General features: G+C 48.6%; 1 protein-coding gene across 1 annotated transcript in view; it reads left to right on the plus strand.

Moving 5' to 3' along the window:
- Nucleotides 1–16,736, plus strand: part of LGR6 (leucine rich repeat containing G protein-coupled receptor 6) — a 107,318-nt gene that overhangs the window by 64,739 nt on the left and 25,843 nt on the right. The window contains exons 5-6 of the mRNA XM_065698227.1: nucleotides 6,395–6,610; nucleotides 14,084–14,155. Coding sequence (XP_065554299.1) covers nucleotides 6,395–6,610; nucleotides 14,084–14,155 — 288 coding nt within the window. The remainder of the gene's footprint in view (nucleotides 1–6,394; nucleotides 6,611–14,083; nucleotides 14,156–16,736) is intronic.

Consider the following 16,736-nt stretch of genomic DNA (forward strand, 5'->3'; position numbering starts at 1 on the left):
GCACACACACACTCTTGCCTATGAGTCATATAGTAAGCTCCAATGTGTTTTCCATTGACCTTTATTATGGGGACTCATGAACCTTAGCTCACTCGCCTATACACATAAGTATCCAGGGCATGCTGCATTTCCCTAGGGACGACTCAATAGAGAAGATGGACAATGGGACCCAGATGTTATGTACAGTAGATATAGCTGCATAGAGGGGAAGATGGGTCCCAGATGTTACATACAGTAGATGTGTCAGTGCAAAAGGAAGATGGGTCACAGATGTTACATGCACTGAATGTGTAAGCATTCCTGAGGAACCACAGAGAAGCTTCAGGTAAACTCGAGAGAGGAGGCAAGCAAGAAATGAACCTTGGATGGGCACAGGGGATCCTATGGATGTTCACCCAGCACAAGGAGGCACTCAAACACACTGCAGTACAGTCCAGAACCTCAACAGGAGGAAGACCCACCCGAGTGCCCATCAGAACGAAATAGCCACTGGTCTAGCAATGATTGCCTGAGTCAAGCACCGCAGACTGGACATTTGGATCCCGCGAGTGGGAAGTGGATGGAGCAAGGCAGATGTGAACCCAGCTGTGACACCCTGCAGGTCCCCACTGCCAGACAGGGACCTTGCGATTCATCTGACCTGGGCCTGGGCCCTGTGCATTCAGGCTCCTGCGCAAACCAGCTCTTTTGTCCCATTGAATGCTTGGCCCTGAGGATCTGCTGGGACATTGTGACCTGTTCAGAGCCACTCACCCCAGAGCCCTGTTCCTTCTGTTCCAAAGAGCTGCCTTTTCCTTCCCTTTTCCAGACAGTTTGAATGCTTGACAAACACTGTGTTCCCCAGCAAGTATGCAGGACCCACACCGCTTGGTGGGTCTTTGAGCAGCTCTGCTTCTCTCTGCCTCCTTTCTGTACACTCTCCATTCCCCTGTGCCTGGCACCATGGGCAAGGGGGGCAATGCCAGGCGCGCAGGGACAGAGCTGGTCAGGGAGCCCATGCAGCGGTGGGGTGCAGACGTCCAACTGTCAGCAGTTTCTGTACCTGCACAGAGATCTTGGCAATCCTGCTCTGCACAGTTCTGACCTGAGGGGTTTTGGAGGTGTCTGCAGCTGGGGATAACAAAGCCCTCTTGTCTCTACCAAAGGTACATTGTGTGGAGCCCAGGTATCGCTCTGATTTCATTTCCTGAGCATCCCTCGCGGAGGGCTTCCCAGAGGTACTTGTCCCATTAAGTCAGGAGTGAAGACTCACTGCAGTCCAGAGCCCTGCAAACTTTTCCAACCAGTTCCTGTTCCACAGCCAGCTGGGAGCACGTTTGCATCTTGGACTTTCATTCACTGCCTGGGATCGTTTTCTCAAGAGTTTTAGCCTGGAAATGGAGCTAAGGAACTCTTGTGAGTCCTCCTTGAGGGCTACGAGCTCTTCTGCAGCAGAGGCAGAGAGCCCAGGCATTGCAGCAAGCCCACAAGGCAATGTTTTACCTGTTCAATAATGCGTCTTTCATAGAGTCATAAAACAGTTTGGGTTGGAAGGGACCTTTAAAGGTCATGTAGTCCAGCCGCTGCAGTCAGTGAGCAGGGACATCCTCAACTAGATCAGGTTGCTCAGAGCCTCAACCAACCTGGCCTTGAGTGTTTCTAAGGATGGGGCATCTACCACCTCCCTGGGCAACCCGTTCCAGTATTTCACTGCCCTCATCATAAAACAAAAATCTTTCCCTGCATCTGAATGAACCCTCGTTTAGTTTAAACCATTGATCATTGTCCTACTGCTACAGACCCTACTAAAAAGCCTTTCTTATAGACCCCTTTTAAGTATTGAAAAACCACAATGAGGTCTTCCAAGAGCCTTCTCCAGGCTGAACAACCCCAACTCTCTCAGCCTCTCCTAGGAGAGGTGCTCCAGCCCTCTGACCACTTCCGTAGCTCTCCTCTAGACCAATTCCAACAGGTCCATTCTCCCACTATATCTGCAGTACGTTATGACCACAATGACACAGTGGGCAGAGCAGAAACTGAACCCAGTTTTGCACCTTCCAGGTTAGCACTGCAATCCCCTGCTGCCTTTTCCTATTCTATTTGGTATCAGCTGGTGGAAGAACCTTTGCTCCTCATTGCGCTATTTGGGCAGGCTCAGGGACCCTTGTGGCAGGACAGGGTGCCTTTGAGCAGGGCGTTTGGCAGGGCTCTGGAGCCATCCTCCCTCCCTGCACGGCAAGCTCCCCAGGAGCTCACAAGCCAGGTCCTGACTCAGTGTGTCTGGGAGTTTTGCTTGAGAAAGGACCTGAGGTGTTGGCCCCAGTCATTAGTAAGTTATCGGAGCAGTTAACTGCAGTGACATCATCTCCTTCTTATGTTACTACAAGGAACTTAGATCCTATTATGGGATAGGAGGTAACTCAATCGAGCCTTTCAAGATAAACTCAGACAGGAAGAGAGACATGATTGCCTGAAGGCATCAATTAGACATTTCTGGTGAGATCAGCTCTGTTCAGCCGACACACATGCACACTGGGGCCAGGAACACAGCAAGTACCTTGCTCCCCAAGAAAGGGGTGGTCTCAGGAAGGGGTGTGCAACCAGCTCCTCCTCGCACTGCTGCCGGTCACTGACCCTCCAGACCATCCCTTCCTTATGTCCTATGTTGAGCTGTTGACCTATAATCAAGATGCAGAGAAGCTCACCAGTTTGGAGAGAGAACAACCCAGCTCAGTAGCACCCGATGCTTCATATGATCTTTGGTGGCAAGTTTTCTCCAACTTCATCAAGGGAAATAATAGCACGATAACATTGCAAGAAATACTGGGAGGATGGGTTGGAGCTTGAGGTCCCATTGTCCTCTTGTGGCTTGGCTGTGGGCAGTGGAGGACCATCAGACAGGTTACTCCACGTAGTTTGTCTAAGGCAACCAGGCAGCCAGCTATTATTGGCACTACTGTGTGCAAGGAAGAACAGCAGCAAAGGTCTGGGTATTTCCTGAGAGCATGGCATTGCGCATTGTCATCGTTTCCAGTTTGTGCTCCCTGCAAATGCTCCACATCCAGAAGGAACTGGAAAGATACGGATGAAGTTGCTTCTGCCAGTTGTAGCCTGAGATTTGCACCACATCTGTTAGGGAGCAGAGAGACTGTTTCTGGTTATCCATTACCGCAAACTTCTGCCAGTCATGTTACAGACAGCAGGATGCATGTGCTTGTAGATATCTAGGAAACACATTTGTACACCCTCTGAAACACTCGGGAAGCAGTTACTGGAGCAAGACAGTTCTTAGAAACTGCTGGGTCTGTGGCACAGGAAACCAAAAATCTCAGATTATAGCTTGACCTGTCAGAATTACTACAAAACTTAGGACATGCTCACTGCACTGTCAGCTACACACACACCCCACACCTGAACTCCTGAACGGCTGCACTGGTTGCACTGGCTTATTTTCTACACACTGGGAAGGAGGACTATAACCTCTTTGACAGTTTTCTCATTAGAAATGGGCTTCCCTACCTGCTTGGTTCCTTCTAGGAATGCTTTAGATCATAGCACTAGTGGGGCAGCAGGGCCAGAGCAGGGATTGTCCCCCTGCACTGGGCACTGGTGAGGCTGCACCTCAAATCCTGTGTTCAGATCTGGGCCCCTCACTGCAAGAGAGACATTGAGGTGCTCAGGCATTGGAACAGGCTGCCCAGGGCAGGGCTGCAGTCACCGTCCCTGCAAGTGTTCACACAGCGTGGAGACGAGGCCTCAGTGCCATGGGTTAGGGGTGGCCTTGGAAGTGCTTCATGGAAGAGGCATCTTCTTCTGTAAGCAACAAACGGGTTAATCCTTGCAAGGAAAACCAACTGAGTGATTTGGTGAAATAAAGATTAAAACATCCCCGTGGAAGGTGAGGAGCCAGCCCCAGCCTGTGCTGTCCCATTTACCCACTAATCGGACCAATTATCTTAGGTATAAATCATAACACAAAACACTTACGGAGCCAGAGTCACACACTGAAGAAAGGAGAGAACTGTTGGGTTGGTTTTTGTTTAGTATAATTGATATAATTACTAACGACTCTGTGCCAAGAAGTTCTCTTCCAGAAGAGAGTGGAGAGCTGTCTGAAAGCCATAGCAATTAGCAATCCCCACATGCACAGCTTTTATTAGAAAGAATGCACCTCTATTCCAGAAAGAGCCAGCAGCTCCCTGAAGAGCAATTAGACAACCCAAAGACACTTTTGGTACCAGGAACATAGCCATTACCTAGTCTGTGTTCCCTTGGCCATGCTGCAAAGGCACATAAGGAATCCTGCCCATCATGCTGTGTGTGAAATGTCTTCACCTGGACACATCCTTGTTCCTTCATTTGTACGTTAATAGACTCCTTAGATGCATCCAAATTATTGTCTCTGTACACAGGGATCCACAAAGACAGGGAGGTGTCCGAGTCCATTCAAAATCCCATAAAGGACCCATGCTACCTCACTGCTTTTTCTCTCATACCTATGGAGCATGGATGTGAAGAGGAGCCTTTCCTGACCATATGCTAAATAGCCATGGAGCAAATCCGTTACCGTTAATGGTTTCTCCAATACTTGGTGCACCATCACATTGAAGTCAAACTCCCCTGTGGTTCATGTCGATGTTTTCATTGCAGAGTTTACAACTCGGGGTACTCAGCACAATGTACCAGCCTTTGGCTCTGTTTTAGGGTCTTCATAGAAGCATGGAATGGTTTGGGTTGGAAAGGACCTTAAGGTCACCCGGTTCCAACCCGCTGCCATTTAGTTCTGAAAAACTACAACTATGCTCAGCGGATGTTTCATTGTCCATTCTTTAATTAATTAAACTTGAAACAGAGCATTCACTTTCAAACCATTTACAGTGAAAATATAAGGAGTTGGGTGAAAGAATGTCTCTGACAAAAGCAAGCAGCCCTTTGTTGGTTTGGGGAAAGATACGATGCCAAAACCAAACAGAATTCTTACACCGAAGAAGGAACGGGAAAATGAAGCAAAGATTCACATTTCCCAGTCAAGTTTTCATTTTAATCAAGAAGTTCTTGTTTGTCCCAAAACATTTGGATGGAAATTTTCAACCAGAGTCTTTAATCTTCCCTTGCTCTGCTGCAGGGTTGGCTTTTCTGCTCCTTATTATTTGGATTTACCTCATTCCAGGGGGAAAAGTGGTTGGGTCTGCTGCAATGTCCAACTTCCATCAAAAATAGTACTTTAAATAGTCAAAACTACTGATTTCTATACCCCATTCTCTTGTGGAAGTTTGTGGATTTGAGGGCTGTTAACTTCCTTCCCTCTTGTTTCGATAAGGGACAGGGTGCTCTCTCTTTGCAATTTGAATTCAGAGATCTTTCCTTTAGATAGCTCGGAAAAATAAAATAGGCTCTGTTGGCTGCAGATGGAAATCAGAATTTGCTTTCTCCACGGATAATTGGTTCCTTGTATTTCATCCAGATTTGAAGTGTTTTCCTCTTAGATTTTGATTTTAAAATCTACAGATAACACATTGCATCCTGCTCACCCCTGTTGAAGTAACAGATCTTTAACAGAGATGATTCCCAATTCTAGGGTTTTAGCTTCTCCCTTTTTTTTCCATAATAAGCCTGCTATTTTTTGGCTTCTGATTCTATTTTGGATCGAAAACAAGTCTTAAAAATTAAAGTTTCTCACCAAATTAAATCTCAAATTCAACCGCCTTAGGTTTCCATAGTGTAATAAAGGAAACAGAGAAAAAGCAATTGGCAGATGCAGGAGAAAGAAAGGCCTGAACATGTGCTATACAGTGAGCACAAGCTTAATTCCTGCACCATGACACATGGTCTGACTCGTTCGCGGTGCTGCTAAAGGTAGCTCTGGCTGTTCGGGTCAAACGCAGGACCCCAAGCAGGGCTGCCACATATTTCCCATTTCCAGACAATCCCTTTTCTTTGGGAATGAGGCTTTGGCCACACGGTTTGGCTGTCCTGCAGCAGCGGGTGTGAGCAGGTGTGGGGTACCCCAGGTAGGGATGTGCCTCTGCAGATCAGCTCAGGCAGATCCATGGCAAGCCCAGCCCCAGGGGATGCAGCTTTGATGCTCATTTTGAAGTGGGGTGCCTGCAAGCCACTGCTGGCCAATGTCCATCTGGTGGGTCCATGTGGAAGGATTTAGCCCAACCGCTTGTTTAAGAAGCTGCCATTAGCTGGCAGCACTAAGTGGCCAGCAAGGAGGGATCATCACTGGCAGTGGTCAAACATCTCCAAGCACAGCCTTATGCTAATCACTATTTACAGCCTAATCCAATCTCCCTGGCCATCAATCCATCCCGCCTCGGCATCAAAATACCCTTTGCATAATACTGCGGGCACATAAAGCAACGCTAGATCCATCTCTCACTTATCCCCACCCTGTTTCTTTCCCACTCAGACGCCTGGATGCAAACCTTATCTCTGTGGTGCCCGAGAAGAGCTTTGAGGGGCTGCTTTCCTTGCGTCACCTATGGCTGGATGATAATGCCCTGACGGAGATCCCTGTCCAAGCTCTGAACCACCTGCCAGCGCTGCAAGCCATGACCCTGGCTCTCAACCAGATCTGGCACATCCCCGATTATGCCTTCCAGAACCTGAGCAGCCTCGTGGTGCTGTAAGCCTTCTCTGCTTGTTACTCCCTCACAGCCACAGCATCCTCCGGCTGGGACAAGGTGCTGACCGTGCATGGCAAATGGGGTCCTCCTTGTGTGGCTGCTCCTCTGGAGCAGCTTTTTGCTGCAGGGGCAGCAGGCAGAGGTTTTGTTCACAAGGAATCGCTGCCGTTTGAGATTAAATGCTAAAATTGCCTCATTTGGGGTTTTTTTTCATGTTTTCTCCACTTTTCATTGAAAAGCCAAAAAGCTCCTCAATATAATTAAAAAAAAAAAAAAAATCTTTTCATTTAAAAAAAACCAACCAACCAAAAAAATATAAACCACAAAACCTGGAAATAAAAAGATATTTTTTTTACCTGAAGACTGGAGCAACAAAAAGCTTCTCATTTCTATTTTCCCTCCAATCCCTGTGTTAAAATGACAGGAATTTCTATCCACATAAACCAGCATTTTTTTTTGTCATTAGAATCCATGCCAAGAAAACTTTTTGACCAAACATGATTTTGAACAAAAGGTCCAACCTCAACACCTTGTCCAAGTCTTTGCATGCTTATTTGCACGACTGTATCATATATGCAGATCAACCGTTCCTTGCAGTGATCGCGACCCCATGGTGCATGTTGTTGTCCAGTTGACTGACAGCATCCAGAGCAATGTAGGGAACAGTGCTACATACCTGGTCCAGGAGGGAAACGCTTCCTCCATGGGCAGCGAGGCACAATAAAACACTCTGCAGTCAGGAAACAAAGCGATGTCCTTGGCAGTTAGGTCGGGAGCATCCTTTCCATCAGCAGAGCCTTGCAGCTTATCTAGCTCTTCAAAGGAAGCTCGCATGTGCAGATTAGATCCTCATTAATTTTTGGTGCTGATTAGCAAGTTCAGGTGTGATTGCCAGCTGCTTTTGAGCTCCTATATACACCTAAAATGCTACCACTGAGTTCTGTAATATGTATTGATAGCAGGGTATTAAGTAACCTCAGCATGTGGTGCCTTAGTGAAAGTTTACCAATTACTTTGCTTTCAAAATCTGAAGTGTTTACTAAAGCCATCTATCACAGAAAGTGCTTGGACAAAGCACAGTCTAAAGCTTTATTAAGCATCAACTTCAGCTGTTTAGACAAAGCATAAAGGCTTATTTAGGAGAAATGCTAGAAGCAACTTGAGAAATGTCAAATAAGTAGTTTTCACCCACAATACTGCTCCTTCTACAAGGCATCCCATGACCATCATAATGCAACCACTTCATTCAGCTTTAATAGCTAGCCCGGCGGGTGAGCTGACATTTGGGGTTTTATTTTCAGTCTCAAAAGCATGCTGCTTTCATTCTGGCTTATCCCATGCTTTGGGTGAGAAGCAACTCCTTAATTAAACAGGCAAGCTCAAGAAATACAAGTCATTGACCGCTAGGTCACAAGGGAGAGAATAATGTCCCACCACAGACAATTGGAAGGGACCACATGTGTGATCCTGCCAGGCACTGTGAGACACGATGATAAATTTTTGTGGGATCACAAGTGCTTGGCAGAACTGGGCCCATAAATCTCTCCCATGCTTCCATGCCCACCCTTGTCAGTGCGCAGCCAGTGGAAAGGCACCCAGTGTTTCTCCCGCACCCCAACCAGGGATGCTTCCCTGCTTCAGCCTTGCCTACCAAGCCGAGAAGCCGGCACAGCTCAGCAGTAAAGTTCATTAGGAGACCTTTCCTACCAGGATGCAGAGGGTACCTATGCACGTTCCTCTGCAAGTGTCTGCATTTCCATGTGGATGGAGAAGAGCCGGCTGCTGCCGTAACATCGGGAAACTTCTAGCCTGAAGAGGTGTTAAAATGACCACCTGGGGGAGCAGAGCCAAGGGCAGATGTGGAGGAGCACAGGGGAATCTCCCATACACAGCCTGATCAAGGCTCAGGGACACGGCTGTCCGTGGCTGAGGGCACGACCTTCCCAGGTGCAGAGATGTGCTTTTCCTCCTCCACACACCTTGGGCCTTTGGGAGAGATGTGGGTGATCATCCTGCACCGACACAAAGCACCAGCATCAGGATATACAAGCCTCAATCTGGAATAAGTTAAGGGGTTCGGTCTCTGCTAATAAATTACACCTCTGTTGAGGAATTCACCGATCTTATTCCCATCTATTGCTGCTGCAGGTTTCTAGCTAGAGCTGCAGGGTGTTCAGTAAGCAGAGCCTTGGGTAAACCACTTGTGATGAAATCTGGGCCTCAGTAATTGGCACCATCCTTCCCCCAGCTTCATGTGCTGTGATGTTGGCACTGCTCTGCTGATGGCAGAAGAGAGATGGCTTGTTTGATCAGGGTGGCTTGGGAATAGGATACTGAAGATGTTACCTCCAAGTCTGATCTATTCAGGACTGAATGTGTCTCAGCATCTACAAGCAGAAATAGTTCTGAATATTTTTCAGCTGATGATTTGTACGAGCAAAGGGGTTTTTTTCAAAAAAAACATCTTTCTTGGGGCAAAAAAAGATTTTTCATTGAGAAGCGAGCATCTGAAACCCCCATGCTGCTGTGCTGACAGCCTGATAAAGTGCATGACAGCAGCTCTCGTTAGCATTCCTCATCTCCTCTGTTGACTGATTTCAGCAAAGTCAACTTTCATAACAGGAATCACAGCACCTCTTTCAGCCCTGGTCCCCAGAGGGGTCTGCTAGCCCTGCAGTAAAATCTCACAAGGACGTACTCAAACGTTCTTGCAATGCTGACCATGCTGCTGTCGAAAGGACCCAGCATTTGCTGCCTCACATGCAGTGAGCTTGAAGCCAGTGGGTTAACTTGTCCCCATAATCCTAAAAAGATGCTCTGCTTGTCTTACCTGGCCTTTGTCTACCTGCACACAAGTCTTTAGAATACAAGTTGTTTTCATGTCACTGCCAGTTTGGCTTCACATCCTCCAATTCTTGCACTCTGTCTCTACCTCCTCTATGCCATCTTTGTAGTTATCACCGTCTCATACCCTTCCCTCGTTGCAGCTTTTCCAGTCCCCATCCCATTCGCTGTTGTGCAATCAGAAGTTACTCTACATATCACGCTTGTTTGTTCCTCCGCACCTTTGAGATGGAGAGATCAGAACCACGCACTGTAGCAAAGACAAAAATTAATGCCAGTTTATATGATGACATAATGCTGCTCTGCAGCCCATTTCCTCTCTTCTAGTCACCCTAATCATTTGATCTGTTTTTCTGACAGCTACTAAACACCAACACCCCTTTCCTTTAGATACATAAAGCCCGTTACTGCATATGCTCTTAGAAGACTGTCTTTCCTCCTCTCCCCAGCACTTTGCATTTGGGCAGCCTGAATTTCAGCTGATGTTTTATTGTTGAGGACAAGCCACTCACCTGCAAGTGGTTCCCTCCTAGGTCAAGACCTTCCAGCTGAAGGTGTTGATGTCTGAATACAGTAAATGAAGTATATTTAGTAGAATTTCTCTTTCTTACAGTTTTGATCATGGACAGGATGTAAGTAAGGACATGATGCAAGTAAGGACATGATGCAAGTAAGGACATGATGTAGCTCTGGCTCTAACAGCATGGTTTAGTGACTAGAGGAGAAAACTAGTTTCAAGATTCCTATGTTCCCATTCCAGTTTTGGCCCATGTTCTGATGTTACTCTGGCCATAACTTTCAGAAAGGACCACGGATTTCCAGTGTCCTCCCTGCCTGGGAGCAAACACCAAACATCTCATCCCTGCTTTCCAGGGGAGCTGAGCACCAGCAGCTCCAGCTGACATCTGTGGCACTCTGAGCTCCCCAGGATAGCAAACCCCAGTCTGGTAGATCAGTGTCAGGATAAGCCTGTGCATCGCTACCGTCACCTGCACAAGGGAGTTAACAAGTTCCTCTTGGGACCCTCGGTGTTGGCAGAGGGTGCCAGGCATGTGCAGTTCATTATTACCAAGAACAATGTCTCCTGGAACATCTGGGTCCCATTCACGGGCTGTTCAGTTTGCAAAAGTGCTTTTTCTCTCTGAGGACCGAGCCCGCTGCCTCGGCAAAAGTGAATTTCCCTCTCCAGCACTTGAGGAAGAAGTGAATAGCGCTCCAATGCACCCCTGAGGATGTCACTTCTGATGGAGCTTTGTTCTCCACCAGACAAGTCTCATGCTCTTCCTTCACCGCCAGAAATAATCCATGGGAATTTGCACCATTTGTGACTTCGTTTTCTCTACTTATCCATGGCCAAGATGAGGAGAAGGACAATTTTGCCACAATGGAGCTGGAAATTTATCATGGCACTGGCTGGTCCGGTGAGGGGATTCATATCATGTCGGATTTGAACTCGGCTCAAATCATCTAACACAAATAACTGCTGGCAAATACTTGCATCCGTCCTTTCTGAGAAGAAAAACCGAACTCACTAGAAAAGAAAGGGATGGAGAATCCACCACTTCTCTTTGTACTTTGTTCCAACATCTTTAGTGTTAAAAGAAAGGCTCAGACTTCCCATTTGAATTTTCTTTGGCTTTGACTTCAGACATTTGTTCTTATTCTTTTCCCCACTAAATCACAGAACCATTTTAGCACCCATTTTCTAACTAGGAAGAATCCTATACGTTACACTGCACACATCATCTTGTTTTTATTCAGCTAAACAGATTGAGCACTCTAAGTCTCCATCCTTGTTTTTTTCAGCCCTTGGATCATTTTTATTGCTCTTCTCTGCACCCATTCCAAATTAACAGCACCCAGTTAACAATGTGGGTACCAGAAATACATTTACCCTTCCAAGCCAGTTTCACCAGTTCAAATCAAATTGGGAAAATCACATTTATGCCCAATTTGTGATAAGAAATCGTTGTCAAGGGCAGAAAATCTTCCTTCTAGAAACTGTTGGATATCAGCTCCAATAAGAATAGCAAGGGCTTAAAGGCTGGTCATGTTTTTGCCTCACAAGAGGGCTGTTTATAGCCCAGAACCGAGCATCTCGAGCTGCTATCAAACCAGCTGTAATTTACAGGGCAGAATATAACGTCTGTGGGCTGAGCTCAAATTGACAAACCCTGGAGATGTTGCAATTCCACTCGTTGAAATTTGTTTAGCAGGGGAGGAACTAAAAGAGGCAGGATGGAAGAAAGGGACATCTATTTGAGTGTTTACCTTTCCAGCTCTTTTGCTTCTATTCTTGCCATGGGGCTGGTGAAGAGCTCCAGAGCTCAGCTTGGACAGCAAATCTTTTTATAACTCCTTCTGGTTGCTCATCGTTTTCTCACCATAAATAACTTCCTTCTGAGGAGTTTCATTACTTTGCCTCCAAACAAAGCGCTTTAGAGCCAGATATCAATGCAGGAGGCGATTGCTTTTCTGTCCTGTTGCCTGACTTGAGTGATAGCACTCAACTGCTTGGTGTGTCCCGTTGTACCACCCCGACAAGACTCCTCGTAGCTCACACCTTGCCCAGCATTCAGCATTTCCTTTCTCCCCACACTGTCCCCTTACAGCAGACAGAGGGACGGGGAGAGAGGTTTCTGTGATACCTCTTGCTGTGATTGTAGACTCCAGATCCAAACCCTCTATTTGCAGTAGCCAGTGCTCAAAGGGACCCAAAATGGTTGGTACCATCTTGCACTGGAAGTGCCAAGTGAAGTAAGGGCAACACGATCTGCAGCTAACCCATAGTATTTGACAGGGAAAATCGTCTGGACTTGAACTCCTTGTGATAAAGAGAAATTTCTCCTGTAAGATTCTGATTTTGAGCTCAGCTTCTGTTCTCCTCTAAGAGTCACGATCAAACCAAGTTTTCTTGCAGGCAGCATCCTTTTCTTTTTTCCCACTTGCTCCAAGGAGCAAGCATACTTTATCACACATCTCTCCCCTCCCTTCCCCTTCCTCTGAAACGTTTGTATGTTCTCATCCCAATGACAAACATCCGTCTTGGGCTGCTTTCTGTTTTGCAAGCCCCTACCAACCTGCCCTAGAGCCTGGCTGCTCCTCCACTCCCAGTTCCCTCCTATTTTACCCTAGAATATTTGGCAGTGGGAGCTGCCTGTGCTCAGCCAAACAGCTCACGCTTGAATCCAGGTGGAGTGAGAGGTTTTTCAAGCAGAGACAGATTTAGATCGAGCAGCAAATAAGGAAAAAGTCATTGATCCATCTGCCAGCATGGAGCCTCCCCGGGGCTCTTGGAAGGAGGCAGCAGCGTCGGACAAAGGCTGGTGCATCCTTGAGCATGGGGAAGGGAGAAAAGGACCCCAGAGGCAAGTGGTGTGGCAGCAGATTCCCCACACAGGACTCAGTGTTAAAGGAGAACCCAAACTGTAAAAGGAACGGTGGAGAAGCCTGCTCTGACAGAGGGCAAAAAGGCCCTGCCCCACAGGACCCCATGTCCTCGGTGGGCATTTCTCCATTAAGACCATCTCAGTGCAAGCATGGACATAACAATGTGCTTAAGCGTAGGCTGGTAGAAGTGCAGCCTGGGCAGCAGTGGTTGTCTTCTCCTGTTTTTCAACGGACATTCCTCAAGCTGCTCTCTATATGGAATTCAAAGTGCCCTTGAGTGGGATTGCGAAGGGAGATGCACTATTAACAGCGCAGCTCCCAGCAGCTGTAAAGGAAGCTGGATGGCAAAACCGCTCAGCTGCACACACACACACACACGGAGTTTCTGACAACCGGAGAGGAACGCTCCCGTTCTTCCTGATAGTCCAAAAAACTGAGATGTGGGAGTAAGGGACCCCTGAAAACAGAAAACCCAGCAGATGGGGCTCCAGGAACTCATCGCCCATGGAGCTTTCAAGGCAAAAGTACCCCAGCTGGCTCCAGCACATAGCTTTCCATCACCAACATTAAGGCTGGGAGCTCCACAGCACTAGATATTCATGGCGTGTAGCACCACAATGAATGGGAACAAGGGAAAAATATGTTGCCTTAGTGTAGAGAATGTGCATGCATCTCACATGGCCCCTGCACTCTGGAGCATTAAAGTGAGACAACTTTCCTTGCAACCAGACTGGAGCTAATCCAGGCACTGGCAACTTACTCAGTTCATTGCAAGATAATAAACTAGGACCAACAGGATGATTTTGGGCTCAAAGCCTTCTTGCCACTATGAAGGCTCTGAGGAGTCCAGATGTGATTGTGTCCTTCAATAGTACTCAGTGCCCACGAGCAACTGTCGAAGCCACCCAGCACTTTGTAAGGTTGGGCCCAACGCAAGGTGAGATCCAGGGTGCTTCTTGAAGCTTCTCGCTTAACCTTGTTCATCCAAAGTCACCAGGCAGCTGTGAAAGTGGAGGTCTCAGGGAAACTCCTACCTCAGCCTGGATTGCTTGGGAGAAACGGGAGCTCTGTAGGTGCTCTGCAAGCATCCAACGCGTGACTCATGGGGCAAGAGAGGAGACCTCATAACACCCCTCATCACCCCAACCCAGGCTGTGTTCAGCTTGCAGGATGTCCCTGGGCCATGGCTCAGACTGGTCAGCGTGCACCTCCATTGACCATCTCTGTTTTGTCCGCAGGCACCTGCACAACAACCGAATCCAAAGGCTGGGAGCCAACGGCTTCGATGGGCTGCACAGCTTGGAAACCCTGTGAGTTCCCTCTTTTCTTCTCTATCCTGAAGAGTTTTGTATGTTCGCCCCCTCCTGCAGCCCCACTGCACATCCACTCCTCACCACACACTGAGGGCACCAGCCCAGCAAGCAGATGCCCAAGGCACGATGCTTCATGGGTGATGGCAAACTGGACTTTCCCCCTGCATCTGTGCAAGCTGGTCCAGCTGCAGAGGGGTCTGCACATGTGGGTATTGTCTGTGAGGGGGCTCTGGGGCCCTGGACACAAGTGCAATCCAGAGAGCTTGCATGCCTGCCCTGCTCGGGGAGGCCTCCACCTCCTCATCAATACACCTGGTCCAAAAGCTTCCTGAACACCAGCCCAAAGTGAGGGGCCAGCTTGAGTTCACAGCTGGTAAAATCCTCTAGATCCTGTGAATCTCTCCTCAGGATGGTCTCTCGTGTCACTTGGCATCACGTTCAGGCAGTCTGCCAGGAGACAGGTGGGAAGCAGGAATGAGCTCTCGTCCAGGACGCATCTTCATTAGCAGCTGATGGGTCACCCTGAGCTCAAAGAGAACTAAATCTGATGGTCTTGCCTTGCACACACCATGCCTTTTAACTGCAGTATGAATTACTTGCGTCTCATGTGTCATGCATTGGACTAGGAGGGGACATAAGCAAGCAAGCAAAGAAACCAAGGCTCTGAAAGAACTGGAAGAGGTGCCTGTTGCCTTCAATTGTGTACAACATGTCCCTTCATGCAGGCCTTGGGGTCAGAGTCAGGCCCTTGCTCCTTGCCAAGGAGACCTAGGGGGTCTGGGTCATGGCAAAAAGAGGTGATGCTTGCCAGCATTCAAGGAGACAGGGCCCCTCTGTGCCCAGCACGGTGCCAGCAGCAGTGATGGGTTGGGAGTGGAAGCATCAGGCCAGCCCTTGGTCCCTAGACACCCTCCTGGGGGGCAGGACCACGACACGCATTGTCTCTTACTTTCAGACTGGCGCATACTGGGGCCACCCAGAAGGGCTCGGCTGGGGAGAGGTTGAACCATGCCAGGGATGATGCAGGAAGGGATCCTGCTGGATTGTCTCCTCTGGTGACCCACGGATCTCCCCCATCACTGTGCAGGCTTGGCTTTGTCCCCAGGCATTTCTGGTGGGTAGAGGCAAACACGAGGGCAGAGTCGTGTCACCCAGGCAGCACAACGGCAGGCAGTTTGCAGGAGGGAGTGGAGGACTTGCTGATGGAAGAAAACCCTGTTTGGGCTATAAGTACAGGCAGACCAGGCAGCAGCATCACAGCCTACATCAGAGCAACCTAATTATTCAGCCAAGGTGGCTAAAGCCACCCTGCTGCCCATCCCAAGCAGGATGGGGCTGCAGGGAAGCAGCTGCCCCCTTATTTACTGTTGGAAAGGGCTTCCGTTTCCTGGGGGATAATTCAGTTTCCACAGACACTGGTGCCGAAAGCTCATCTTCCCTCTCTTCCTCTCTGCTCCTGCCCTATCACTTTCTCTGCCTTCTGCTGCCCATCTGAGATGCCACCCAGCGTTCAGAGGAGCTCAGCATCTGCCTCTCCTGCTCTCAGTGCCCGCAGGGACAGGACTGCACAGCGCTGCAGGGACGTGGCTCTGTGGCAGTGCATGACCAGGCAGCCCTGGGACCCCCAGGGGTTGTGCCCTTGGAGCAGAGCTCCACATGGCTTGGATTTGCCCTGCGAGTACCCCACAGCCCCCATCCTCCGCGAGCCGCCTGCAGCTCCAAGCACGGGGCTGTGGACGGGATCTCCAGCCTCCCCTCCACATCTGATCACACTGGAGCATCGTCAGGAGGCAGCAAGGGGCCTTTTGCTTCTCCTCACCTAATTCTCACCTCCAGGCCAGCAAGTATTCCAAGCCTTTGTTGCGCCTGCAAGTGGAGCCGTTCCCACCCTGTCCATGCCCAGCTCCCATCTGCCCTGCTGACCAGAGCTGGCCAAGCTCTGTGCCCGAAAACAGGCAAACGTTTGGCTGCAACAGCCCAGCCAAGCTTCTAGAGCTGCATCCACCTACCAGCTCCCAGCTCCTGTGCATGTGGAGACTGTTCCAGGCTCCGCACATACCCTGTAACTCAAATTGCGATTACGTTCTGTTGACAGCACTTAGCACATTTTCTTGGCTTGTGGAGGCCAAACTGTGCTCTCAGTTACCCCGTAGGCGTTACCTCCTGGAAAACAGCAAGATGGGAAGAGCTTGGTGAAGACCGAAACTTCTCCAGGGTTACTAAAATGAGTGTCTGTGGCCAGATGCTGATTACAAACCAGGCACAGCAGCTGAAAACGTTCAAAGGAAACAAAAATTGTCTGGGGCTTTCCAGCAAAGCCTGGGAAGTTTTAGGTGCAGGAACCTGTTTCCCTAAGGAAAATGTTTCTTCTCATACCCAGCTAGAGGGAAACTTCTGCTTTTATCAAATGCAGCCAAAACTGAAAGAGAATCTGCACCCATTTCTCTGTGTAGGCCTTGGCAGTGGGCAAGATGCTTACACACATCTACACTGCATCCCTACCCCGGTCCTATCATTTCTGCAAAAGCAGGACCCAGTGGAGCATCTCTGCTCTTGGAGAGGGCTTGGCCCTGATATT

This window comes from Lathamus discolor, chromosome 19, assembly GCF_037157495.1.
Source record: "Lathamus discolor isolate bLatDis1 chromosome 19, bLatDis1.hap1, whole genome shotgun sequence".
In the NCBI taxonomy this organism is placed as follows: domain Eukaryota; kingdom Metazoa; phylum Chordata; class Aves; order Psittaciformes; family Psittacidae; genus Lathamus; species Lathamus discolor.